The sequence below is a fragment of the Rattus norvegicus genome, chromosome 2 (genome assembly GCF_036323735.1).
Source record: "Rattus norvegicus strain BN/NHsdMcwi chromosome 2, GRCr8, whole genome shotgun sequence".
Classification (NCBI taxonomy): Eukaryota; Metazoa; Chordata; class Mammalia; order Rodentia; family Muridae; genus Rattus; species Rattus norvegicus.
The window spans coordinates 186,758,756-186,786,589 of NC_086020.1; the positions used below are offsets into that span (position 1 = coordinate 186,758,756).

General features: G+C 45.7%; 1 protein-coding gene and 1 long non-coding RNA gene across 3 annotated transcripts; one reads left to right on the forward strand and one right to left on the reverse strand.

Annotated features, from left to right (window-relative positions):
- Positions 1 to 12,874: 12,874 nt before the first annotated feature.
- On the reverse strand, positions 12,875 to 22,233 carry LOC103691645 (uncharacterized). 2 transcript variants are annotated; one of them, XR_005501131.2, is made up of 3 exons: positions 20,013 to 22,233; positions 19,500 to 19,620; positions 12,875 to 19,413 (listed from the first exon to the last, which is right to left on the reverse strand). It is a non-coding gene; the product is annotated as an uncharacterized LOC103691645 (long non-coding RNA). The 2 variants fall into 2 exon arrangements; XR_591224.4 differs by having other exon boundaries at positions 19,500 to 19,624.
- Positions 22,234 to 23,177: 944 nt separating this feature from the next.
- Positions 23,178 to 26,981, forward strand: Txnip (thioredoxin interacting protein). Its single transcript, NM_001008767.2, has 8 exons — positions 23,178 to 23,617; positions 24,005 to 24,077; positions 24,183 to 24,330; positions 24,443 to 24,545; positions 24,678 to 24,934; positions 25,029 to 25,185; positions 25,294 to 25,445; positions 25,567 to 26,981. Exons 1-8 carry the CDS (start codon positions 23,368 to 23,370, stop codon positions 25,609 to 25,611), a joined length of 1,185 nt encoding a protein of 394 aa, NP_001008767.1. The 5' UTR covers positions 23,178 to 23,367; the 3' UTR covers positions 25,612 to 26,981.
- Positions 26,982 to 27,834: the final 853 nt, after the last annotated feature.

Genomic DNA, 27,834 nt, shown 5'->3' on the forward strand with positions numbered 1-27,834 from the left:
TGGAGTAGAGGCTCTGTGTTCACTCCACTGAAAGGCCTGAGAGTTATCAGTTATTGTCTTGTCCCTCTTGGAGTCTACAGGCTGTTGCAGAGAAAAAACACCAGTTCACGGGAAGGAGTCATGAGTGTTATTATTACATTTGATTTTTATTTTCGGTGGAGCCTCATGTGGCCCCAGGTGGCCTTGCATTGCTGGTCCAACTGTGTCTACTCCTCAAGCCCTGGAGTGGAGGTGGGTGGGGGAATGTGTAATTCTTCACTGGATTCTATGGCGTTTGAATTCCTGTGGGAAGATGAGGGTTGAGAACCAGAGTAATGAGAAGTAATAGAAGACACAGAGATGACACTGCAGATGGCAGGATGGGAAGAGTTCAGGGCTTTCTAGGAAGTGAAGACCATCGGGAGTTATCCGCAGTCATGGTTAGTGAGGGAACCAGAGGGACTCTCTATGTAACAAGGAGTTGTGAGACAGATAGGCCGAAGGAATTACACAGCGCCTTGAGGTGGGACTAAGGAGTTCAGATCTCATCACGAACACTTACTTAGTGCTTAAAATCTGCCAGACAGTGTTACCAAAGCTTAAAATATGTAATGTTCTAAACACATTGAAAATGCACGGAGCTGGAGAGATGGCTCAGCAGTTAAGAGCACTGACTGCTCTTCCAGAGTACTCAGGTTCGGTTCCCAGCGCTAACAATGGCCTGCAATTCTAGTTCTAGGGAATCTGACATAGCTTCGGGTCTCCTCTGGCACATACTGCACATAAATTCATGCAGAACACACACACACACAGACACACAGACACACACACACACACACACACACACACACACACACAAGCTTATTTTTAAGATGCTTTGGCTACCTCAAAGGCTAAACCTTCCCCTGGTACCCCAGGCCCAGTTGGGGACTTGGCCCGTGGGCACTTACCCTAAATCTCACATGGTCGGTTGGCTTTATCTTCTGCCACTACCTGCATACCATCGGTCTTCCCTAAGTCATGGTGGTACTCCCTCTCTGTGTCCTCACCAGAACAACTAAGGGTCCTGCCCTGTGTCCAGCCCTCGGCTGTTAGTATCTTTATTGATCGATCAGAAAAACAATTGGGGACAAGAACCTTTAGCATTTGGACACAGAGATTCCCAGTTGAATCACAGCATTAGAACCAATCTCCAACACTGAACACACATACACATAAAATTTTAATATATATTTATATATATTTTTAAATTTAAAAATAATATATGTGTATGCATGCATTAAGAGTTAGCCATAGGGGTTGGGGATTTAACTCAGTGGTAGAGCGCTTGGGCAAGCGCAAGGCCCTGAGTTCGGTCCCCAGCTCCAAAAAAAAGAAAAGAAAAAAAAAAGAGTTAGCCATGTAGCTCAGTGACAGAGCATTGGCCCAGCATATACAGGGACCCTGAGTTTGATCAACAGTACTGCAATTTAATAATAATAATAATAATAATAATAATAATAATGACAATTATGCTAATAATTCTTTTAGCTTGGTGTGGTGACACACTACGGTAATCCTAGCACTCAGAAAGTAGAAACAAAAGGATCAGGAGTTCAAGATCATCTTTAGCTATATATATAGGCTAGCCTGGGCTACATGAAATTCTGTTTCAATCTTTCTTCTTCAAACTAAACTAAGTAATGATAATTATTCATAAACTTTCTAAGAAGGGTCGTCTTCTCTTAATTGTACCTATCATTTATGTCTGTGTGTCTGTCCACACACACCCCTTATCTTTATGTTGGTGGCGTTGGGGGTGTTCTGTGCGTTGGGAATGCACCTGGGCCTGTGTGTGCTGTCTGTACCTTAGCGTATACCTCTATTTCTACTACAAGGAAATTGGGCAACTTTCCCACCATCATACAGCTCGTAAGCAGCAGAGTCAGAGACTGAACGGACACGTTTGGATCTGAGAATGTAACTCTTTCCAGCCGGCATACCCCTGAGGAGAGAGAGCGACAGGGATTGTGATTATGGAGCTGCAGAGGAGAGGGATTGAGACGATGGATGGCACTCTGAAAGCTCTCCTCTTCTCATGTGAAGCCAGAGAGCAAGTGTTGGGAAAGGGAACAAGCCCAAAGCAAGCCAGTGTGCAGAGGAAAAGACTAAGGTCAGGGGTGTGCTATGTGGGGTGTTCTACATAAGCACAGCTCCGAACCAAACGGCAAGGAGGATGGTTCCACACGGAGTGTCTCAGCCTCTCCTGCAGGCACCCAGGCCTGCTCCCCTGCAGTTCTCAGCTCTTCTTTGACGCCTTTCTAGCAACTCTGACCATTCTGAAGCAACCTTTGGCTCATCTAGGAATCCATTCCAATGGGAAAGTGTGTGTGTGTCTGTGTGTGTGTGTGTGTATATGTGTATGTATGTGTGTGTGTCTGTGTGTATGTGTGTGTATCTGTGTCTGTGTGTGTATCTGTGTCTGTGTATGTGTATGTGTGTCTGTCTGTGTGTGTCTCGTGTGTGTGTGTGTATGTGTATGTGTGTGTGTATCTGTGTCTGTGTGTCTGTGTGTGTGTATCTGTATGTGTATGTGTGTCTGTGTGTGTGTATCTGTATGTGTGTGTGTGTCTGTGTGTGTGTATCTGTATGTGTATGTGTGTCTGTGTGTGTGTATCTGTATGTGTATGTGTGTCTGTGTGTGTGTATCTGTATGTGTATGTGTGTCTGTGTGTGTCTGTTTGTCTGTGTGTGTGTCTGTGTGTGTCTGCGTATCTGTGTGTGTGTCTGTTTGTGTGTATGTGTATGTGTATGTGTGTGTGGGTGTGTATCTGTGTCTGTGTCTGTGTGTATGTGTGTGTGTCTGTCTGTGTGTGTCTCGTGTGTGTGTGTGTGTATGTGTGTGTGTATCTGTGTCTGTGTATCTGTGTGTGTGTGTATCTGTTATGTGTATGTGTGTCTGTGTGTGTGTATCTGTATGTGTATGTGTGTCTGTGTGTGTCTGTGTGTCTGTGTGTGTGTCTGTGTGTGTGTGTGTCTGTGTGTGTCTTCGTATCTGTGTGTGTGTCTGTGTATGTGTGTGTGGGTGTGTATCTGTGTCTGTGTGTCTGTGTGTGTACTGTATCCTCTGCTCTACCTTAACTTATGGACACTATGGGCACTTTACTGGCATTTGTTCAGTTTTGGTTTTTACAGGGTCTATGTAGGCTGAGCTGGGCCTGAACTTGCTACTGTAAAAAAAGGCTGATGCTTCTGCTTCCATTTTCCAAGTTTTGGGATTGGCCTGCACCACTGTGCAATTTATCCAGCACTAGGGACTGAACTGCAGGCTTCACACGTTCTACACAAGCACAGTGTCAATCAAGCCGCATCTAAAGAGCAGCTTTATTTCTCAGACATGGGACTTTCAAAGGAGAACTTCAGAACTAGCCGGCTGATGGCCTTGTTTTATGGTAACAGTCATAGAACTCTTCCTTTGCCGAGACTCAGGGCTCAACCCTTTCCCCTATGGGATATTTAAAAATGAGTAGCTCAGATGAACACAAGAAAAGGCAGCCAGCATTATTTTTTTTAAAGATTTATTTATTTATTTATTTATTTATTTTATTTTTTTATTTATTTATTAGACACCAGAAAAGGGCATCAGGTCCCATCACAGATGATTGTGAGCCACTATGTGGTTGCTGGGATTTGAACTCAGGACATCTAGAAGAGCAGTCAGTACTCTTAAGCTCTGAACCAGCTGGAGAAATAAATAAATGTTTAAAAGAAAAATAATGAGATGCAATTCAAACTAAAACTGTGATGAGAAAGGCTGGGAGATGCTCAGTGGGTAAAGTGTTTGTCACACGAGGATCCGAGCTCAGGTCCCCAGCACCCAACTAAAAGTTGTACACAGCGATGCATATCTGAAACTTCCTTCAGTCTGGCGGACTGAGGCAGGCAGATCCCTGGTCAACCAATGTCGCAGAAATGGTAACTTACAGGCTCAGTGAGGCACCCAGTCTTTTTTTTTTTTTTTTTTTTTCCTTTTTTCTTGTTTTCGGAGCTGGGGACTGAACCCAGGGCCTTGTGCTTGCTAGGCAAGCGCTCTACCACTGAGCTAAATCCCCAGCCCCGAGGCACCCAGTCTTAAAAAATAAGGTGGAGGGCCAGTGAGATGTCCAATGGCCCCTATAAATGTGATGGGAAAGCCTGTGCTTCTAAAATTCCTTAAAGGGGAGATTAAGTGCAGGTTACCCCTTTCTCCTAAGGTTCCACTGACAAACAAACCAAGGCCTGGTTCTGCAGAAGTTCGCTCTGGGGAGCCAGTGAATCTGTTGGACTTCCTTACAGAGCACAGATAACTTATGAGGTTAACGTGCAGTCTTCCCAAGTCTTCCCCAGTCTCTATACACTATAGCCCTGTGGTTCTCAACCTTCCTAATGCTGTGACCCTTTAATACAGTTCCTCATGGTATGGTGACCCCTCTCCAACCATAAAATTATTTCATTGCTACTTCATAATTATAATTTTGCTAGGGGCTCATTATTTTCTCTCTGCCGCTGAGTCTGTTCCGTGAGCATCTTTTGTTCTAGTATCTTTTCCAGCTTCTGTCTGCAGCCTTTGTTTTCTTCTCTCTGTCACTTATCTTGACCTATAAATCCCTGTATCTTCAGTTCCAATGTTCCCTCTAGGCCACGTTGCCGAGTCTTAAATGTCTCTCTCTGCTGTTCATGTTGCTCTGTGTATTCCTGTATCTTCTGTGCTAGGCCCTGCTTCCATGACTTTAGCTTCTCTTTTTGTTGGAATTCTGATATTGTAGCCTCTGTCTTATTTTGACTTCCTAGTTTTAGTAAATTATCCTCTAGACTCTGCTTCCAAACTTTATTGCTACCCCTTTGCTGCTCAGTCTGATCTTTGAAAATCTGCATCTTTTCCAGTGTTTCCTCCAACCCTTTTTCTAAGGCTCCTAATTCTTTATCTAGGGCCCTGTCTCTTGAGAAGACATAGTAAATCAAGCTACTCAGTATTGTAATAATTATAACTGACAAGGCATCAATTTCCTTTAAATCCAACCCTGTCACACCGTCCAAAATACCATCCCATAAAATCCAAAAGTATTTACTGTGTTTCTCATCTTTATCTAAACCTTATCTTGTTACCTGATCGGGAGCGTGTTGTACCTTTGTCTCCCTCTGCTGTTCTCATCGGGACACTGCAGTTCACTTCTGGACTGTCCTGCTTTTGTTTAGGAGCCTGTGGCGATAGCCCGCTAACCTCAGTCTCAGTTGGTATAGAGCCCGGCGGCCTGGTCTGCGTCCTGTTTAGACTTGGGGAATACAGGGGTAAGCGAGCACGAGAAGTCTCCCTGGGCAGATCAGCCCGCTTTGCCTGTGAGAAAGCTTTAGAAGGTTATTTACCGTTTTTTTTTCCCCAACTGTCTAATCTTGGTTGTGAAGTCCTTTCCCTAGGCAATTGCACCCCAGAGTCCTCCCTTGGCCCTTCTTTTAGGCACCGGGAACCCCTAAACATATTAGACACCTGGGTTGCCCAAGTCCCAGCTCGGACTGCGGTGCTGCCCCTGGCAGTTGCGGTCTGCCTGGGGCTTGAGGAGTGAGCTTCTCAGCCGCTCTCTGTAGGCCCCTCAGACCCACTCAGCTTTCAGTCCATACACTGCTGCAGCCCTAGATCTCAGCCCCAGCCGTATATTGGGGCAGGTAGTAGTGGTGATGGTGTGAACTTTTATCTCAACTTAGTTGGGTTCTAAGCGATACATTGGCGTGCCAAATGTTGCATAATTTCTTACTCCAATAAGCCCTATAAAACACACAACTAGTTATTATATTTATAAGCTACATATCTGGATTCGGCAGATCTATCACTGTACTAATTTATCCCCCAGCTATAAGACCCCTTGCGATTTGCAGCTTCTCCAGGCCCTGTGGTTCTGTTCCATCTTCCTTCTACCTCCTCTTCTCCATTAGTCTCTCTCCTCCCCATCTCTGAGACCACCCTTCCCACCTTTCCCTTCCACTGCCCAATCATCAGCTCTAGCCTTCATTTGCCCAGTCAGAATGGGGAGAAGGTTCAGTGAGATCACCTTGAGTACTTCTCTAGAGGAAGCAGAATTAATATCAAAATATAAACAGTACCAGGGCAACCCACAACGCTGCCTTGTGGATGCTAGAAATCAAACCACTTGGGGGCTCACAGCCATCTGGAATGGGATCCGATGACCTCTTCTGGTGTGTCTGAAAACAGCAACGGTGCACTTACATACATCCAAAAATAAAAATCTTAAAAAAAGAAAGAAAGGAAGAAGAAAATAGGAATAGCAAGTGCTCTTTAACTCTAAGCCCAGCTTTTTTTTTCTTTTCTTTCTTTTTCTTTTTTTCGGAGCTGGGGACTGAACCCAGGGCCTTACACTTGCTAGGCAAACGCTCTACCACTGAGCTAAATCCCCAACCCCTATGCCCAGCTTTTTAAATGAAGATTTGGGGGAATCAAAATTGAGGAGCTCCTGCTCACACAGCATTTTATCAGCTAAGCTCTCAGCACCTTGGCAGGTATTTTAAAAGTCATGTAGACACTCTTGGCATCATGGAATCTGACTACAATTCTTAGGCAGGAGAGGCATGAGGCTCCAGGACTGACTAGTCTATCCACATAGATATTCGTGGACCAGCCAAGGGTATATATAGTAAGAATCTTAAAAGAGAAGGAAGAGGGTAAGGGAGAGGGAGGAAAAGATAGAGATAGAGACGGAAAGAAAGATAGGCACAGACATACAGACAGACAGACGCAGACAGACAGACAGACATGGGAGTTGGGGGATGTAGGTCACTTGGTGGAATGCCTGTTAGCACGCAGGAAGTCCTAAGTTCCATTCCTAGCACTGTATAAAAGGCCATGGTGATGAGATCCACTAAGCCCACCACTCAAGAGCTGGAGGCAGAAGGATCAGAAGTTCAAAGTTATCCTCAGCTACATAGGCAGGGGGCCAGCCTGGGCTAAGTGAGATCCTGTTACAAAAGAAATGAAGACAGGGCTGGAGAGAGGGCTCACTGAGGACTGGCTGCTTACCCAAAGTACCTGGGTTGGATCCTAGCACCCAAATGACAGCATACAACTGTCAGTAACTCCAGTTCCAGGAGGTCCGACACCTCTTCTGACCTCTGTGGGTACCTTGTACTTGTGCAGTACACATGTACATGTAGATAAAACACTTATGCTCATGAAATTAAATAATTTCTTTAAATGGAGGAACAGTAATAGTATACATTTGCCACAAATCTAGACATTCCACTCCAGGAACTGATTCAAAAGAAATGATATATCCACCCAAAACTTGCAGAAAAGTTGTCTTTGTGACTGCCAAATGCTTGTGACGTGTGACTTCTTGGGTAAACAAATGTCTGTTCTCTCCAGATAGGACACCCGTGACGGAGTGAACCTAATGGATGAAATGGTGAATTTAATGGGGTCACAGACAGGAGCATGGGTGACTCAAATGTTGTCACATCCCTGGAAAGCCATGCCCTAAATGGGTGATGACTTGTGAAAACCTCACACCTGGATCTTACGGAACAACCTGCAGGCACTTCTGCAAGCCTCCCTCCCTAGCAACTGTCAATACTCAGGAGGGGGCCCTGTGCATCTGGAAACTTCTGAACTGAAACCCCATACCTTTCATTAGTTTCTAGAGCCTCCCACCTCCTCCAGAAGGGAATGTTTCCGTTAGGAGGAAATTGCTTACACACAGCCACCAACAAGTAAGGGGCAGACCGTCTGTGCTTACTATGCAGGACCAGATGATGGCTTGGCAGTAGCGTGAGATGATAAACTCTGGGACCACGTGGCGACATCTCAGTGTGATGGTGCAAAGTGAAGGAAACCTGCAACAGCCTTGCTTTCTGCTGCTATAACGAAGTGCCTGAGACTGGGTAATGCCACGAAGAAAAGAGGTTTACTTATCTGAGCACCAGCAATGACTTGGCTCTGGTGAGGAAGCCATGGTAGATGGAACTACTACAGTGTGTGAGAGAGAGACATGGAGGGACAGGAGGCTAGAAAAGTTCAAATTCTAGGGTGGGATCTCTCTTACAGCAAGTCACTCTAGTGAAAACTACCCTGTGGTCCCTGGATACTACCTCAATCTCTCCTAAGAGCAGAGCTCCTCACTGACCGAAAGCTGTCTATCCACTATGGTCTGTCCCTTACAAGTCCCACCACTTCAAGACCAACACCATAAGGACCTTCACCCAAGGGACAGATTGCACCCAAACCAGGGCAGATAGTTGGGGCTGAAGCAGGAGGCTCTCAAAAAAGTTCAAGGTCAACATTGGAAACTTAAACTGAATAAATAAGTTAATTAATTAAGGAGGACCTGTCAAGCTGCCTAAGGTCTAGAATTGCAGCATCTGGGAGGATCATACATCCGTTAGTAGCTGGTTGATTAACATAGAGACATGGGGAGGGGTATTACTACCCTATTACTATTTTCTTCCATTTATATAAAAGGAGAAGATGCAAAGTGACATATAGTTAGAAATGATCAATTGAATCCTTGGAGATGGCCAGAGAGAGGTGAAGGTGAGAGACATTTGGGAGTGGCAGCATACGAATTACCCTGTTGGGCCAATCAATTCATAGACATGTATGTGCACATATATACATTTTTGTTGTTTTTTTGGAGGCAGGGTCTCACTATGTAGCTCTGGCTTGTTCTAGAACTTACTCTGTAAGGCAGCCTAGCCTTGAACTCAGAGACCATGCCTGGTTGATGGACATATATATTAAAACTCATGAAGTTATACCCTATCAATGTATTCAACTCATTGTAAATCACGTACACCTAAATAAACTTGCAATTTAAAGGAGGTGGGGAAACCCCAGCATGGTGGCCCACACATTTGATCCCAGCACTCAGGAGGCAGAGGAAGACGGATCTCTTTGAGAAACAGGTCAGTTTGGTCTAGAGGCTGAGTTCCAGGACAGCCTGGGCTACACAGAGGAATCCTGACACAAAACAAAAACAAAAACAAAAACAAAAACAAAAACAAACAGAATGGTGGTCCGTGTTTTACTCTTCCTTTCATGAATTCAAGAGGAAAAAAAATGGGGCATTCAAGCAAACAAGAAAATCAAAGAATGGCAGGGAAAGAAAATAGAATATCCTGTTATTTCATATTATTTTATGTGGCTTTTTCAAGACATGGTTTCTCTCTGTAGCCCTGGCTGTCCTGGAACTCACTCTCTAGACCGGGCTGGCCTTGAACTCAGCCTGCCTTTGCCTCCTGCGTGCTGCGTTTGAAGGTGTGCATCACCACTGCCTGGATATATTTGCTACTTTACTGTTACCACAAGGTCCATTTTCTTTTCTCCAGAGCGTCATTTTCAAAGTCATATCCAGTAAAAGGGTCTACGGTTTTTTAAAACAAATATTTTTTTTTCTGTGACTTTCCACTTTGACAAATTGCCAGCAGGTGGCGCTAATGACTAAAAAGTTATTCAAAGAAGCCGGGCAACTCTGCCCAAAGAGGAAAATCAATCTCTTCCTTCCTTCTTTCCTTTCTGACAGCTTTTGTGGCTGCTATGGAATTCACTGTGTAGACCAGGCTGGAACTCGGAGATCCACCTGCCTCTACCTCCCAAGTGCTGGGACTAAGTGTGCACCACCACCACCTGGTGAGAAAAATCAATTTCTAAAGAGGGTCTGGGCCTCCACCCACCGCAGTAATCAGCCGCTGTCGTTGCTCTTGGTCACACAGCGTACTGAAGACATCGTACATTTGGGTTGCAGAGCATGGAGAAATCAAGCTAGGACTGAGCAGGAAACTTTTCTATCTTCAATAGTGCCAGAAGGTACTAGGCAGGCCGCTGTGGAAGGAGAGACATCAAAGGTCTCGTGCTGGACCCCGAGTCTACGGCACTGACCTAAGTGAGATGCAGCCACTACTACAATAGCACAGTGGCCATTTAGGGGGTTGCCACTGTTTTCTGGTTGGACTTGAGGCCTGCTCAGTCGGTAGCTGGAACCATTGCTAAATTTGTGCTGCAGATACTTAAAAATGCAGAAAATAATGCTCACCTTAAGGGTTACCTGTAGATTCTCCAATCACTGAACACATCCAGCTGAGTAAAGCACCCCCTTTTAGAACTCATGACCACATCAACCCATAAATGAGTTCCCCCTGACACTTAGAAATGACCTCATTGAAAAGGAGCAAACTGTGTGTCTTTGATCCCAGCCCCAGAGAGGCAGAGGCAGATGAATCTCTGTGAGTTCAAGGACAGCCTGGTCTACAGAGTGAGTTCCAGGACAGCCAGGGCTGCACAGAGAGCTTCTGCCTCCTCCTGGGATTAAAGGCCCTGTGTGGTGACACAGGGTCCTGAATTAATGTGTTTTATTTTGTGTATGTGCATATATAGTTCCATTTCTTCTTCGGAAGTCAGAATTTAAAGTTTCAGGCTAGCCTGGGCCACATAGTGAGACCCTATCTCAAACAAACAAACAAAACTCATTAAATGGGAAATATCAAGAGATGGACAGAGATATTTCAGTCCATTCCTAGCATCAGCAAAGAAAAAATAAAAAATAAAAAAAACCAAAGCAAACAGACATGGTAGTCAGTTCTTGTCAACTTGACATAATTCAGAGTCAAAAGGGAAGGATGAACCTCAATTGAGAAAACGTCTCCATGGAATTGGCCTGTATGCAAGTCAGTGGGACATTTTCTTGGTTAATAATTTATGTGGGAGGGCTTGGCCCACTGTGGGTGGTGCCAGCCCTGGGCATGTGGCCTTGGGTGGTATAAGAAGGCAGGCTGACAGGAGCCTGGTATAGTTGTCTCCTGAGAGGCTTTGCCAGAGCCTGACAAATACAGAGGTGTATGCTCCCAGCCAACCATTGGGCTGAGAACAGGGTCCCCAATGGAGTGACTGAAGGGGTTTGCAACCCCATAGGAAGAACAACAATATCAACCAACCACATCCCCCAGAGCTCCCAGGAACTAAACCACCAACAAAAGAGAAAACACATGGAGGGACCCATGACTCCAGCCGCATATGTGGCAGAGAATGGCCTTGTCGGGCATCAATGGAAGGAGAGGCCCTTGGACCTGAGAAGGCTCGATGCCCCAGTGTAGGGGAATGCCAGGGTCGAGAGGCAGGAGGGAGTGGGTGGGTGGTTGGGGAGCACCCTTATAGAAGCAGGGAGAGGGGAGATGGAATGGGGGGTTCCAGAGGGGAAACCTGGAAAGGGGATAACATTTGAAATGTAAATAAAGAAAATGTCCAATAAAAAAAATAAGTACACTTAAAAAAAAAAAGCAAACACACTGAGCAAGCCAGTCAGCACTGCTCCTCCATGGCTTCGTTTGAGTCCTTCCCTGCCCTGAGCTCCCTCAGTGATGGACTATAAATGTAAACTGAAATAAACCCTTTCCTTCCCAAGTTGCTTTTGGTCAAGGTGCTTATCCCAGCAACAGAAAGCCCACTAGAACACCGGATGAAAGCATCAAGAGCTAAGAGCCATTCAGGAGAGGGGCCTGAGGAAGGCTGCTTTCTGAACGCACGTAACAGAGTAATTTTAAAAATATTTTTATTTTAAGCATTTTTATATTTATATTCATTTTAAAAAGAATTTTAAATTATCTTTTTTAAATTTTGTGGACGTCTTGAGTGTGTTTATGGGTGTGAATGTAATTCAGTTGGCGGCCAGCAGAGGGCACTGGTTGGATGCTGGAACAATACAGTTGCCTGCAGTCTGGGTACTCAGCTCCAATCTTCTGCCTGAGCAGCAATCTGCGCTCTTAATCCCCGAACCACCTCTCCAACACCGTGTAACGTAATTCTTAACTTCATTACATTTCATTTTGGAGTGAGACATTTCTACCTTGGCTTGAACACATACTTCCCATCTTCAGCGGTGCTGGGATGAACCAGGGCCTTAGCTTCAGACAGCTGGGTATCCCCTGCAGTTCTGTAGAGCCGAACGCATCCCCAGTCCTCCCCAGTCACCGCCACATCTGTTCTAAAGACAGGTGCTTACACTGCGGCCAAGGCTGGCCTAGAACTCACAGCTTCTCCTACCTCTGCCTCCTGAGTGCTGGGATTAAAAATGTGCAAACCCGGGGCTGGGGATTTAGCTCAGTGGTACAGCGCTTACCTAGGCAGCACAAGGCCCTGGGTTCAGTCCCCAGCTCCGAAAAAAAGAACCAAAAAAAAAAAAAAAAATGTGCAACCCCCCCCACACACACACACACTCGACCCTTGAAACTTGAGGCTTTAATTGCTTCACAGATCAACCTGCAACATCTCCCTCCCGACTCCACCCATCCATTCAATTTAGCAGGTTTCCTCCTCCATTTCAAGGAGAAAAGATCATATCCACAGCTGTTCTCAAAATCAGTGTCCAACCCAGCAGCAACATTAAAGAGGGAGGAGGCGGAGCTTTGGAAGGCAAGACTGCTCAGTTCCTGCCCATTTTCAGGACAAAATATTCATGAACATCACATGGCGCTGAAACTCGTGTATGGTCTCTTGCATGTACAGTGTGTGTGTGTGTGTGTGTGTGTGTGTGTGTGTGTGTGTGTGAGAGAGAGAGAGAGAGAGAGAGAGAGAGAGAGAGAGAGAGAGAAAGAGAGAGAAAGAGAGAGAGAGAAATTGGAGGAACTATATTATGGAAAGGAAGGGGAAAGAGAAAAATAATCACATATTTTCTCACTCAATCTCAATGTAAATATGTACATGTGTGTGCGTGCGTGTGTGTATGCATGTGTGTGAGTGAGATGAAAGCAGAAGGGCCTGTGTGGAAGAAAAAGAGGAGCCAAGACAGGGAAGAGTAGTGGGGATACAAGATATGTGTTAGAGCTTGTTATACCAATGCCATCATGAAACCTACTGTTTATACGCCACTCAGAATAAACAAGCGGTGCTGGAGAGATGGCTCAGCGGTTAAGACCACTGACTGCTCTTCCAGAGGTCCTGAGTTCAAATCCCAGCAACCACATGGTGGCTCACAACCATCTGTAATGGGATCCAATGCCCTCTTCTGGTGTGTCTGAAGACAGCGAGAGTGTACTTACATATAATAAATGAATAAATCTTAAAAAAAGAAAAAACAGAATAAGCAAGCAAATGAACAACCAGATCAGTGTGATGGAGAACACTTACGTTCCTAATATCCTAATGCTTAGGAGGCAGAAGGGTCAGGAGTTCAAGGCCAGCCTCTACTATGCAGCAAGTGAAGGGGAACCTGTGGAGGAAGAGACCTTTTTTCTTTTTTTTCAAACAAACAAGCAAAACCAAACAGCAGGCAGGCAGACACACGTGTGTGTGTGTGTGTGTGTGTGTGTGTGTGTGTGTGTGTGTGTGTGTGTATGGAGGATAGGCTCTGAGAAAGCAAGAAAACAGAGGAAGGGTAGATAATTAAAGCCAGCCTCAATCCGATATTAATTAAATCGGCCTCAATATGCCATTGTTGACGCACATCGAGGCTGCCTTCAGGACATTTTTCTGTGATTAGCTCATAGAACCAGTGTTTTTAAGACCAAGAGTTTCATGCACTTGTCTTTTATATAGTGCATCTCCTGCCTTCAAGCATTTACCTAAGTCATTTGTACATATTGGTCTGTTCGTTCTAAACAAGGTCTTACACTGCAGCCCGGAGCAGCCTGGAGCTGACTCTGAAGTTTAGCTCAGGTGAGCTGCCGACAAGTGTTGATCTTGTGCCTCCACCTCCCGACCTCTGTGACTGCATGTAAAGGCCACCATCACAGACTTGTTCCTTTGAGACAGGGTCCCTCTGCGTGGCCCTGGCTGTCCTGGACCTCAAGCTCACAGAGATCCACCTGCCTCTGCCTCCTGAGTGCTGGGACTAAAGGTGATCCAATTCACGCCACAGCCAGTCCATTTCTTTTGTTGTTGTGTATAACTTTTAGTAGCAGACAAACAATAAGGTCTCTTTAGGCACCAATCGTGCACATGGTACATTGCATACATGCAGGCAAAAGTATTCATACACATTGAAATGAAGACAATTCTGTATATTTTTTAAAAAATTAAGTTAATCAGTCTCCGTTCTCTCTTCCGCTTCACCCCACTCTAGATGAGATCTGAACGCCCTGTGCTAAAATTAAATCACCTGAAACAGAAAGAGGCTGTGTCAGGGGTTTGGTTTTTCTTCGTGAGCAAACGCATAGCCCTACTTCTGTGACAGCCAACTCTACAGACAATCAGCAGGGTGCACAGTGGGCTACAGACCAGTGGTTCTCAACCTGTGAGTCCCGACCCTTTGGGTATTGAATGACCCTGTCACAGGGGTCGCCTAAGACCACGAAAACACAGACATTTACGTTATAACTCGTAACAGTAGCAAAATTACAGATATGAAGTAGCAACAAAAATAATATTATGGTTGGGGTTCACCACAACATGAGGAACTGTATTAAAGGGTTGCAGCATTAGGAAGGTTGAGAACCACTGCCATATTTAAAAAAAAAAAATGTGGGGGTTTATGGATGGGAAACCGGGAAAGGGGATAATGTTTGAAATATAAATAAAAAGATCCAATAAAAAGTGCCTTATATTTGTTACTGAGGTGGCCGGGAGGTAGAGGCAGGTGGAATTACTACTTTCTCAAAGCCAACCTAGGTGACATTGGTTGACTAGGCTAGAATCTAGAAACTAAAATGTGGATGTATTTTATTTTAATCCTACCCCACCCTTTTTTTTTTTTTTTTTGAGATGGGATCTTTTGTAGTCCAGGCTGCCCTAGAACTCAGAGGATGCCCTTGAGCTTCTGATTCTTGGCTTCCCATCTCCCTACCCAGGATTACAGACCCGTGCCAACAGGCCCACTTTGGTGCTGGAGATCAGGACTTTGTGCATGCTAGGCAGTGCTGTACAAACTGAGATGCTGCCTCTCTGTCTGTGAGCCTTCTTTTGGTTTCCTGTTTTAAAACAGGGATTTGCCCTGTCCCAAACTGGCCTGGAACTTCTAGCAATTCTCCTGCCTCAGCCTCCCAGGACAGGGATCATACTCATTCTTTAAGATTTCTGAATTCCCTAAACTGTTGGATCATGTGATAATATGGTTCACACCTTGGAGGAGCTCTGTTTAGGGACAAGAGACAGGCACTACCGAGTTGGTAAAAAAAAAAAAAAAAATTCATATGCATTGGAGGTGCTTAGCATGCCACTATGACACCAAGGTTCCAGTTGAGTCTGTTTGGAGGAATCATAGAAAAGTGCAAAGGATGTGGTATAGTGTCTGAAGGACCAGAGGGGCACTGTGGACAGATACATAAGGCATATGTCAGATGGTGTGGGGGCAAGCTGTGAGTGACCACAGTTACATCCTGCCGATTACTGTGTTCTTTCTCAGACGCATCATCTGCCGGCCTCTGATAAGAATCAGCTGTCTTGAAATTTTTGTCTTAAGACAGTCTCGTTATGTAGACCAGGCTGGCCTAGAGCTTACAGACACCCACCTCCCTCTGCCTTTAGAGTATTGGAATTAAAGTCCTGTGCCCCGATCCCCAGCTTGCAACTTTTTAAAAAGAATTTTTCTTCTATGCGCATTGTTGTTTTGCCTGTGTGTGTGTCTGTGTGAGGTGTCAGGTCACTTGGAGCTGGGCTATAGACCGTTGTGAGCTGCCATGTGGAAGCTGGAAATTAAACGGTTTCTCCAGAAGAGCAGTCAGTGCTTTTAACCCGTGAGCTGTCAATCAATCTCTCTCTCTCTCTCTCTCTCTCTCTCTCTCTCTCTCTCTCTCTCTCTCTCTCTCTTTCTTCCTTTCAAACACAAGCTAAGATAGGAAATACTGCTCATTGCCAACCAGGCAAGAGACGGAGACTGCTGTATATTTAGTTTCTTTTTCTCACAATCAGGCTCAGTGATTAAGAGCACTGACTGTTCTTCAGAGGTCCTGAGTTCAAATCCCACCATGCAGTGGCTCACAACCATCAACAATGAGATCTGATGCCCTCTTCTGGTGTGTCTGAAGACAGCTGCAGTGTACTTATATATAATAAATAAATCTTTAAAAACAAGACTCATCTTTGCCATTTGTCGGAGTGTTCTAGGTCAGGAGTCAGGTCACCACAAAGGCTCCTGTGTTTGTGGTAATTCTTCGATGGAGGATCTTGTTAATGTATTTAACTAAACCACTGGGTGGCAGGGCTGAGCCAACTGGGTTCCTGAATTATTGAAGAAAGAATTTCTTGGAAAAGGACAAGTTTTCGGAAAAGGCTAAGGACGAACTGTCCCATCTCCCAGGAGCGATTACGTCAACACAGCCTTGTTGAAAACTACACCATCCTCCCTCACCGCCTTCACCCCGTCCACTGATATACAACTGATCCGTCCTAGATTCTGAGGAGGGAAGAACTGGAATTAAAGTGTAAAACTTGACATTAACCACAAAAGGAAGAAAGACCACAAGTCTGCATGGTCGTGAAACAGTGGTCTAAGTGTTAGCCTATTCTCCTTCACAGGTCCTCCAACCCACCAGCTCCCTCTCTACTTACACTTGGAGCTGTGTTCCAACAGGGGCTAGGAAGAATGCAAAGCTAAGAAAAGGACATAGTCCTGCTCTCTAGAAATTTGTTATCCTTGGGGGGGGGGGAACAACTGACCTGGGAAGCATGAACAACATGTTGGGGAGGATATAAAAAAAAAATAAAAACCTGAGAACACTTGGCACCCAGATTTCAGAAAGGAATACCATTTGACTATCTACTGGGAGGGTGGGGCCTGGGGTTTCAAATGCTGGGGCTGAGGAGGGAGGGAGTTCCAGGTAGAGAGAGAAGCGTAAGCAAGGACTTCACAAAGGAAGAAGGGGATAGTAGGAGAACACTGAGTACCAGGCTTGGCTGAAGAGCAGGAAACGTAGATCAGGAAGCAGTAGGAAATGAAGCAGGCACGTTTAGCTGAGACCACATTGTAAAGACTTTTAAATGCAGGATGGACATTTGGATGACATTCAGTAAGCACAGGACTTTGGATAATCACAGGGGCTGGCGGGGGCAGGGGGATGTTGTATTAATCTAGCTGTAATCTATAGATTACAGTGGGGAGATTAGCTTTAAAAAACTGTTAAGAAGTCTAAGGTGGGTGTGAATATATTGGAACATGTACACAGGAAGATCAAAAGATCAGAGCTAAAGGCCCTATATCCTTCTATCTCCCCCACTTTTTAAAAAAAAGGAAACATGCTAGTGTATAGGGGTTGTGGGGGCAGACACATACTATTACTTGATAAGTTGAATTTGAGATGCGACTAGAATGCTGGAGATAGGCTAGTTACACAGTATAACACTTTTTGGACTCAAACTCACTTTGAACTTCTGAGTTTTGTTTGGTTTGTTTGTTTGTTTGTTTGTTTGTTTGTTTGTTTGTTTTTGGAGATAGTTTCTCTGTGTAGCCCTGACTGTCCTGGAACTCACTCTGTAGACCAGGCTAGCCTTGCACTCAGAAATCAGCTTGCCACAGCAGCCACCACCACCACCACCTGGTGTGATTCTTCTTTCTATGCCTCTTGAATGCTGATCAAGCCTAGGGCTTCATGCATGCTAGGCTGGAATTACAGCCCCGGGTCCTGGTTTTGTGGGTTTTGTGGAGGTTTTTGTTGTTGTTGTTGTTGTTTTGTTTGTTTTTAGATTTATTATTTTTATTTTATGTGTACGTGTTGCTTCGCCTGTATGTATGCCTGTGTACTATGTGTGTGCCGATCCTCTGGACCTGGAGTTACAGAGGTTGTGAGGTACCATGTGGGTGCTAGGAATGGAGCCTGGTCTCTTCTACTAGGTCCTCTGGAAAAGCAATACGGACTCTTAACCACGAAGCCATCTCTCTGTCACCCACTGGTTTAATATTATTTACAAAAGATTAATATACAGATGAGAATGAAAAGCAAACACAGAAGAGGCCGGGTGGGTTGGAGAGTCGGCTCAGTGGTTGGGGGAAATTGTTGTTGTTGCTGCAAAGGACCCAGGTTTGGTTTTCCAGCACCCTGATGGAGGTTTGACACTTTCCCAGCACCAGGCACGAATGTAGTGCACAGACGTACATGCAGGCAAAACACTCACACACACAAAACACTAAAAACAAGCCTAAAAATTAAAGAGAGACAGGGAGATCACCAAGGCAAACATCCTTGGGAAAAGCTCCGAGAGAAAAGAAAAGAAACAAGACAGAATTGCTAGCAAAGAAGAAAAGAATAAAGACCAAAAGTCCAGACGAATGTCCAGTTCTCTAAATGATGGTTTTAATGTACATAGCTGTTAAAGAAACCTCACTTTGATGTCTTCTAGAAACATTGAAGAAAACCGACCAGAGCAGTGTTTCTCAACTTGTGGGCCTCCCCCCACCCCAGGGTCCTACATCGATAGCCTATATATCAGATATTTACTTTTTCTTTTTCTTTTTTTTTTCGGAGCTGGGGACCGAACCCAGGGCCTTGCACTTGCTAGGCAAGCGCTCTACCACTGAGCTAAATCCCCAACCCATATCGGATATTTACAATTCACAACAATAGCAAAATTACAGTTAGGAAGTAGCAACGAGATAACGGAATGAGGGATTGTATTAAAGGGTCAAGCATTAGGAAGGCTGAGAACCACCGCCTTCTCAGGAAAGGACGGAGAGTGAAGCCAAACCGATAAAGCTGACTTACGAGAATCTTTCTCAAGTCTCAAGCCAGCCTGGTGCAGTGGCCATCCTGGCACACAAGAGGCAGAGGCAGGAAGATCAGCTGAGCTCTGGGACTTCGGCCCCTCATCAGCGGGAACCATGGGGTTCCAGAGGAGTATTTTACACAGGAGTCCCTTCTTATCGGCCTTTGTTCTAGGTGCCTGTGATGAAACCTTGAAAACAGGCACCACAATCATCAGAGCGAGTTCAGGAATGGCTCCAACCAGATATTAGCTGGTTATCTGAGGGCGTGTCTGGGAACCAAAATAAGGGAACTGTTTAGAGTCCCCTTTAAGTCTAAAACTCTGAGAGTCTTGCTTGCCCTGTGTCCTGTACAATGCCATTACAAAGATCAAGCAAGGAACGTGTCAAAGCACCAAGAGGCATGGTCTCACCCCTGTGCCTGGTGCCTGCGGACGTATGGCACTCCGTGTGGGTGCTGGGAAACCAAACCTGGGTCCTTGGCAACAGCAATTTCTCCTCATCACTGAGCCGACTCTCCAACCCATTGAGCCTCTTCTTTGGTTGCTTTTCGTTCTGTCCATCTGAATATCGTTCTTTTGTAAATAATATTAAATGTCTTACTATGTAGCCCAGGCTAGTCTTAGAGCAGTGGCAATCCCTCTTCTGCCTTACTCTCCCAGGACTGGGGTTACACGAGTGAGTCAGCTGCCTGCACAGAACAGATAGTCCCAGGTTGAAATTCTGGATGGACTTACAAAAACTGTGACCTCGGGCGAATCACTGTTGCTCCTTTCTGTGAGCCACTGGGTTACTGTGGGAATCAAATGAAACAATCCAACTTTAGATCCTGTTTAAAACGAGAAGGTAGAGGACTTTACAAATAAAGCATCGACATACATGTGCTGATGAATTTCAGCTGGGAGAGGGCCGGGACTCTCATTTAGTTCCAGCACTAGGGAGGCAGAGACAGGTGGATCTCTGTGAGCTTGAAGCCTGCCAGACATCGTTCTGTGAAGTCCTGTCTTTAAAAAAAAAAAAGATCTAAGGTCATCCTTGGCTGCATACCAGCCTGGCATACACACAACCTTGTCAAAAAAAAAGTCTCTTTGAATTCTTAAGATATATTATTTAGGGGTTGGGGATTTAGCTCAGTGGTAGAGCGCTTGCATAGCAAGTGCAAGGCCCTGGGTTCGGTCCCCAGCTCCGAAAAAAAGAAAAAAAAAAAGAAAAAAAAGATATATTATTTAGCTGTACTTAGCTATCTAGGACTTGGAGTCATGTATCCAACTGGGCAGTCTCAAATCCCACAGACTCGTTTCACACGCCCCCACCCCTGAGCTAACTTTCTTGGGGGAAAAACAAGAAAGAAGTGGAGGGATGGAGGAAAAGACAAATTTTACAGTGACTTACGAAAACAAACTGTTTTGCATTCCCAGCTCGAAATCTCTGCAAGGCCAGAGGTGACAGAATAATGAAATACAGCCCTGGCTTTACTTCCTGTCCACAAGGCTGAAGGCTTTGACTACCTGGTTGTCTTAGAGTAAAATAAACACAGGGCAAACCCCATTGGTTTCCTACAGGTGCTGTGACTTAACTTGCAAACCTACGCTCCTCCTGGGCACTTCTGTCCTTGTCTCTCTGTACCCACAGCCTTTGTGCTGGTTTTGTAGGGCGGGAGTTTATAAGACTTTTTTTCTTTCTTCCATCCAAGAACTGAGACGGGGACATGCGTGTGTGAGTGTAAGCGTGTGTGTGTGTGTGTGTGTGTGTGTGTGTGTGTGTGTGTGTGTGTGTGTGAAGAGGGACAGATTGTTATCAGAATACCAGGTGAAAGGTTATAAACAACCCTCTCCAGGAGGCAGCCAATTCAGAATACGCCTTGGCTATAGGCCCAGGAAGCAGCTGCCACTGCCAAAGTTAAACAGATTTTTGGCCTAACACAGAACAAACAAGTGGTCTGAGCTGAGCGCTGCAAATTAAAAAGAAACAATAGCTGTGCAGGGAACAAGACACAGAACTGTCCACGGGGCTTTTCTTAATTAAAAATTCAATTACTCCATAGACAACCCCAAATAAATATCAGCATTGCCTCCTCTGAGACATCCCAAGTCAACACCCTCTGACCCTTAGCGGCCTCCTCTCTTCCTTTCAGATCTCAAGATTTAAAAACAATAGTAACTTTTTACATCTAAAGAGGTTATTTCGGGTGTCTCTGGAGTGAGTACTGGGGGCACAGGGGAGGTCCGAACTGGTTCTTTTTCTACTGTGTGGGTTCTGCTATTGAACTCAGGTTGTCAGGCCTGGCACCATCTCTGGTTCTCCTCAAATCTTATGTAGCTGGGGCTGAAGAGATGGCTTGGTGGTTAGTATCAGAGGAACGAGTTTCAGTCCGAGAACCAAAATGGCAGCTTACAACTCTTGACTCCAGTTCTAAGGCATCTGACACCCTCTTCTGGCCTCTACCTGCAGCAGGCACACGTGTGGCAAAAACGACAACGAAAAAAAAAACCCAACCCTATACATACAAAATTTTAAATCTTATGTTGCTACATACCACACTATTTAACAATATGAATATATGCACTTTCGGTAAATATTTTGATATTTCATACCATCAAGCTAGGATTTTCTCAGATGCCTGCTACAGGCACTGAGAAACTAAAGTTAGTGAGAGTCCTACCTCCCTTGTCCTTGATAAATACTGTTTATCATCGGAAAACACCTCGAGCCCAGTTAGTTCACTTTCTGGAACAAACACGCACACCCTAGGCAAGGGATCAAGGTGTTCCTAGGCTTTGGTGTTGTGTATGTTTTTCAACCATGTGATGCTGTTCGTCTCTGAGCTTGCTTAAGATTAAGGTTGAGTTGTAACTTTGTTAGCCTTAGGGATTCAACTCAGTTAAGGCATGTGAGCAAGGGGAGGGAGGGTTGTTTCCAAACAGCAGTGAACAGGATTCTAACTGCATGCAAAAGCTTTTTGCTTCTCCATCTTTTTTTTTTTTTTTTTTTTTTGGTTCTTTTTTTCAGAGCTGGGGACTGAACCCAGGGCCTTGCGCTTCCTAGGCAAGCGCTCTACCACTGAGCTAAATCCCCAACCCTTTGCTTCTCCATCTTAATCTCGGGGCTACTGTCTTTATATTCCAGGGCAAGGAAAAAGGCGATAGATAAACGCCTAATAATTCTGCCCAAATATGGAAGGAGGCTAGGACTCAATGACAAGGCTCTGGCGGGGTGGAGGTGGGAGGAGGTGGGTGAGGAATAGGGTAGGGGCCCTGGGGTGTCAGGGAGTGGTGGGTAGTCCTTCAACATACAAGAGTTTCTTTGCACTCAAGTTATTTCTCTAGTCAGCTCCTGAAGCATTTCTCAGCAAGGTTTGCCAAATAGCCAAGTGAAACCAATACAGCTTCAGCCCTGGGGAGACTGAAACAGGCTGAGGGGTATGCATTTCATTTAGTGATTTTGATGAGAGGACAAATGGGGAAAAAAAAAAAGAGTGACAGGAACTCGGGAACAAAGTAAGGAGTGACAGATCGTTTTCTTCCTTTTTCTTCCCCCCTGTTTGTTTGTTTGTACCCACCCCTTGTTTCCTGGAGGAGCAGGGACGAAGGGAGAGATCAGTGTAAAGGTACACACCTCACTAAAGCTACAGTGAGGTAAATAAGGGAACATATACAAAATGTTCCCCAACCTCACAGGTACACTGAAGAGATGAGGGGATAAGCAACAGGATGTGGACACTCCCTTACTGCTTCCGTTCCAGAGAACAGAACAGAATAGAACGTAATGGGCGAGGAACAATAGCAGCACATAGGGCATGGAACGAAGGGGTACACACCAGACCATGTACCAATAAGGACTTTAAGCCAGACTTAAAATATCTGACAAGTCCCCCGCCCCCGGGAGATGGAAGCGTTTTATTCAATAGAAGTGTAATGGGAGCACATCGGGTAGGCTCTTTCTCACTAACACAACTGCACTCTCGCCCTCCGCTCCATCCTGAAGTATCCTTGGGGATTGTTTTTCACAGACTTGCGAACTTGTGAGCCAGGAATAAATGGTCACGTCGAAATGAATTGCGCTGGCTAAGACAGGCATGAAATCCTCTCCTAAGCACATTTTTCTTTTACCTAAAAAAAGAAGGGGAAAAAAACCAACAAAGCACACACCCAAACAACCCAGCTCCCGAGAGGAGTACCCTGGATGAGGTTCAGGGTCTCGGGGTCCCAGACTCCCGAGGGAGCCACCCGCTGCCCCAGGCCCCGCCCCTCCTCCCTGGCAAGGCTGCGCACCCGAACAACAACCATTTTCCCCGCTAAGAGCACACTGTGTCCACGCGCCTCTGCGGCCTCGCTGATTGGTTAGAGGCCTGGTAAACAAGGACCAAGTAGCCAATGGGAGAACTGTGCACGAGGGATGCACGAGCCTCCGGGCCAGCACTCGCGTGGAGCGTCAAGCCAGGCGGCTATATAATGCCGTTTCCGGCTCCCGCTTGACACTCTCCTCTTCTGGTCTTTGGATATCCAGAGTTCCTCCAGTTGCGAGAAAACAGCTGTTATTTTTCTCCTGAAAGCTTTTGGCACAACCAGCTGGTTGAAACTTTCAGGCACCTTTTAGAGAAGTTGTTAAGGTTTTGTTTGAGGCTTTCTTTGGGTTTTTAAGCCCTCTCTGCCTCACGGAGAGACTTAAGTTCTTAGTTTGCTGAGAAGGATTCTGAAGAGTTTTTCCTCTCCGGCTTCCGTTTTTCTTGAACCCACTCGGCTCAATCATGGTGATGTTCAAGAAGATCAAGTCTTTTGAGGTGGTCTTCAACGACCCTGAGAAGGTGTATGGCAGCGGGGAGAAGGTGGCCGGCCGGGTGACAGTGGAAGTGTGTGAAGTTACCCGAGTCAAAGCCGTCAGGATCCTGGCTTGCGGTGTGGCCAAGGTCCTGTGGATGCAAGGGTCTCAGCAGTGCAAACAGACCTTGGACTACTTGCGCTATGAAGACACCCTTCTCCTAGAAGACCAGCCTACAGGTACAGCTCTTGGCAGGACGGATAGTGACTTATGGGGCTGGGGGTGGGGCCTCCACTAAATGTTTCGAGTCGATCGTTTGAATGGTTTGAGCTGTTGGCCCCTATATTTTTACCTTTTAATTTGCAAGTTATTCCGCTACCCTCCTCCACCCCCCATAGTAATTGGAACAGTTTCTGGGGTGCTGTTTCCTGAAGGTGTTGCCTTAGCTACGTAAAGATTAATGTATTCGTGGGTTGTGCAACTTTCTGTCCCGGGGAATCTTATTCCTTAGTGTGAGAGATGAAAGTGTGGAAGTAAGACAGTCTGCTGCCCAGGCACTCCTCACTGATGCTGCATTTGGAATGTAACAAGAAGTCTAATGGCCCCTTGCCTTTGTTTCCCCGCAGGTGAGAACGAGATGGTGATCATGAGACCAGGAAACAAATATGAGTACAAGTTCGGCTTTGAGCTTCCTCAAGGGTAGGCATCACCGACCGCACCATGGACTCTTTATTTCTAAGTCTTCCCCCTCCATTGATATTTCACATTTCTTAGCATTAATTTTTGTTCATTGTTTTGACACAGGCCCCTGGGAACATCCTTCAAAGGGAAATATGGCTGTGTAGACTACTGGGTGAAGGCTTTTCTCGATCGTCCCAGCCAGCCAACTCAAGAGGCAAAGAAAAACTTTGAAGTGATGGATCTAGTGGACGTCAATACTCCTGACTTAATGGTGAGGCTTTTTTCTTTTATTTTCTTTAAGGTTTTATTCTCCTTGGTCAGAGATAATGAATTAGATGCATGAGGCATTGAAATAGCTCAAAACATTATTTCCTTCTTCACAGGCACCAGTGTCTGCCAAAAAGGAGAAGAAAGTTTCCTGCATGTTCATTCCTGATGGACGCGTGTCAGTCTCCGCTCGAATCGACAGAAAAGGATTCTGTGAAGGTAAAAGCCCAGTGCTTATAATACCAGATAGGATAGCCACAGCTGTGGGGTTTGGAGGGGGTTGTGGGATAAAGGCGGAGGAAATGCTGTTAAATTTAATGGATATTCTTCCTTCCTCCTCTTCAACTCTAGGTGATGACATTTCCATCCACGCTGACTTTGAGAACACATGTTCCCGAATCGTGGTCCCCAAAGCAGCTATTGTGGCCCGGCACACTTACCTTGCCAATGGCCAGACCAAAGTGCTCACTCAGAAGCTGTCCTCAGTCAGAGGCAATCACATTATCTCAGGGACTTGCGCATCATGGCGTGGCAAGAGTCTCCGAGTGCAGAAGATCAGACCGTCCATTCTGGGCTGCAACATCCTCAGAGTTGAATACTCCTTGCTGGTGAGTGAGGAGGGAAGAGAAATAGTTGCTTGGGTGCAAAGTCAGTGCCTCCTCTAACACAACCCATCTAACAAACTCCCACCTTCCTTCCTAGATCTATGTTAGTGTCCCTGGCTCCAAGAAAGTCATCCTCGATCTGCCCCTAGTGATTGGCAGCAGGTCGGGCCTAAGCAGCCGGACATCCAGCATGGCTAGCCGGACAAGCTCTGAAATGAGCTGGATAGACCTAAACATCCCAGACACCCCAGAAGGTAAGCTTCAGCTAATAAACTCTTCGTTTTGACCTGCTTGGGCTTGTGGAGTTGGGGTGGCCTGGGAGTTTCTTAGCTGGACTTCTGACCCCGTTTTCTCTTTTTCAGCTCCACCTTGCTATATGGACGTGATTCCTGAAGATCACAGACTGGAGAGCCCCACCACCCCCCTGCTAGATGATGTGGATGATTCTCAAGACAGCCCTATCTTTATGTACGCCCCCGAGTTCCAGTTCATGCCTCCGCCCACTTACACTGAGGTGAGAGTCACTACTTTTTTTTAAGGGTCAAGATTTTGTCCTAGGCCTTCTGAGGGAAGGGATTCGTGTGGGTTTTCTACTTACCTAAAAAATCTGAAAGTCTCCTCGCTCTTCCCCCTAGGTGGATCCCTGCGTCCTTAACAACAACAACAACAACGTGCAGTGAGCCTTCAGGGACGACTCATCTGTACTACTCAACGCTTTCTGCCTCTCTGCTTGAACTCCAATGTTTCAGAGACTCAGTCTCTCCAGTGGGGAGTGGGTACACCCCCGCCTCTGACTCCACAGATGGGTGGCAATCAGTAGGCAAGTCTCCAGCCTCAAGGGGTGCAGACCAGTGCCCGCACCGTGATATAGGAGTGTTTGCTGGGTGAATGTCGGAACGCTCAAAACATTCAGACCTGGCCCACTTTCCCAGATGTTGGAAATGAAGAAGTTGTTATTTTTTTGAGTCGGGGTCTAAGTGACCTTCAGGCATGGTCTTTCCAAGGTGTTTTGTTTTGAAGGGAATTAAAAGAACAGACCATGAACTTCTGTGCCATGGGGCAACAGAGCCAATGTCACATACTAGAAAAAGAGAAATCATGGCCAATATTTTGAAAGCGAGGAGTGTTTTTGTTTTTTAAAATCAGTGTTCCCTTTTTATATCTTTACAAAGAAAAAAGACCTTCCACGGCTGGTGACCGTGCAGCCTGTGAAGTACGGGCAGCTGCTCCAAGTTGACTAACCGTGGGAGCGGTAGTGGCCGCACACACCAGCAGCCAGGTGCACTGCGTTCTCTTGCAATCGGATGGGAGAACCCGTTATTTCCGTGTGACTCCTTAGAATTGATTCTAAGGTGATGTTCTTGGCACTTTAGCTTGTCAATTTTTAGTCTGGGTTATAGATGGAGGCTCTTAAGGGTTAAGCCCAGTGACAGGGAAAAGGAGTTATTACTTTGGGAGGGTGGGGGTAGGGCCTCTATCCCAGAACTCCATAGACCAGGCTGGCCTCAAAGATCCACCTGCCTCTCCTTCCTAACTGCTGAGATTAAAGGCCCAGCTTGGTTATTACTTTTGGAGGCTTTCCCCCAACACACAGACTTCTGTGATTCTGACACTACTCCTATGAAGGGTTGCTGCTGACAGCTGGACCCTGGTGACACTCTTACATTGAGATGCCCTAACACTGATGGAGGCACAGTGAGAACTGCAGGTTTCCATGGAAGCTCCCAGACCCATTTCCTGTCCAGTGTTAGGAGAAAGTTCTGCTCTCGCCGTGGCCTCTAGCACTCCAAAACTTACTCCGCCTTAGCACTTTGTTCCGTGTCCTGTGTCAGAGCTCCAAGCTCCACTCTAAGCACTCCACCCGAGAACTGTGCAGCCAGAAAGTGTGAGCTGATGGAGGTGTCGTCTTTGTTGTTTTTGTATTTTGTGTATCTTTTTGTATGATTAAAAACTATATTTTGTACTTAACCAAATATATTTTCACCCCAAAGTGGGGCTATCCTTTGTAAAAAAAAAAAAAAATCAAAATAAAGTTTTTTAATGGCAAAAATAAATGTTCTTTTCCTGTCTATGACATACATTAGTTACTAGAGAAGTTACTAGAAAGTAGGTATCTTCAGTTTTCCTCTGCCTCACAATGCTGAAAACCCATGGAGAGCAGTCGCTCAACCCTGAGTGATAGAATGACTGGTTTGGTCTCCATTCAGACTGAAGAATGAATGGGGTCTGGTGATAGAAGCTAAGTAACCACATCTGTAGTCCCCAAAGTCTTCAGGGATCAGGCTTGCTCTTGTAGCTAAGGATAACCTTGAACTTTGGTCATGTTGGCTCTGCCTGGGGTGTGGGGATTAAGAGTAGGTAATAAATACCATGCTCAGGGTTTGGGGTTGTTTTTTAGTTTGTGTGTGAATGCAGGTGGGAGTGTGGTGCTTAGGACCCACCATGGAAGAGCGAGTTCCACTTTGTGGGACCCTGAGGCAGAAATCATCTTTACACCCTGAGCCATCTCGAGGGTTCTCTGCACTCAGTTTTATGAATTCTTTAAAAATAGCTGTTTGAGGGGATTTGGAAGGGACAGGGTGAGATTCCTTTTTATTTTTTAATCCCAATGGGCAGCTTTTGTATATACAAAGGCAGGGAGGATCTGGGGAGAAGGGATGTGAGAGGGAAATTAAACAAGTGTGTGTTCAGCTGGGAAGCAGGAAGCTTGGTGTGCTCCTGTGATCTCCTGGTGTCCCTAAAGCTCAGCAGGCTGTCCAGAGTGAGAATGGTCAGTCCACCCTAGCCCAAGGTCAGGATGGCTGATGGGGATGGAGTTTTGGGTTTTGTTTTGTTTGATACAAGTTCCCTGATTCAGAAGCAATCATCTCAGCCTCCTGGGCACTGGGGTCAGAATACCACGG

Bases quoted from the DNA above. Each gene is read 5' to 3' on its own strand.
- Txnip (NM_001008767.2), top strand. From the start codon at position 23,368: ATGGTGATGTTCAAGAAGATCAAGTCTTTTGAGGTGGTCTTCAACGAC. The intron at 24,546-24,677 runs GTAAAAGCCCAG...CTTCAACTCTAG, and splicing joins CAGAAAAGGATTCTGTGAAG to GTGATGACATTTCCATCCAC. The intron at 24,935-25,028 runs GTGAGTGAGGAG...CTTCCTTCCTAG, and splicing joins GAGTTGAATACTCCTTGCTG to ATCTATGTTAGTGTCCCTGG.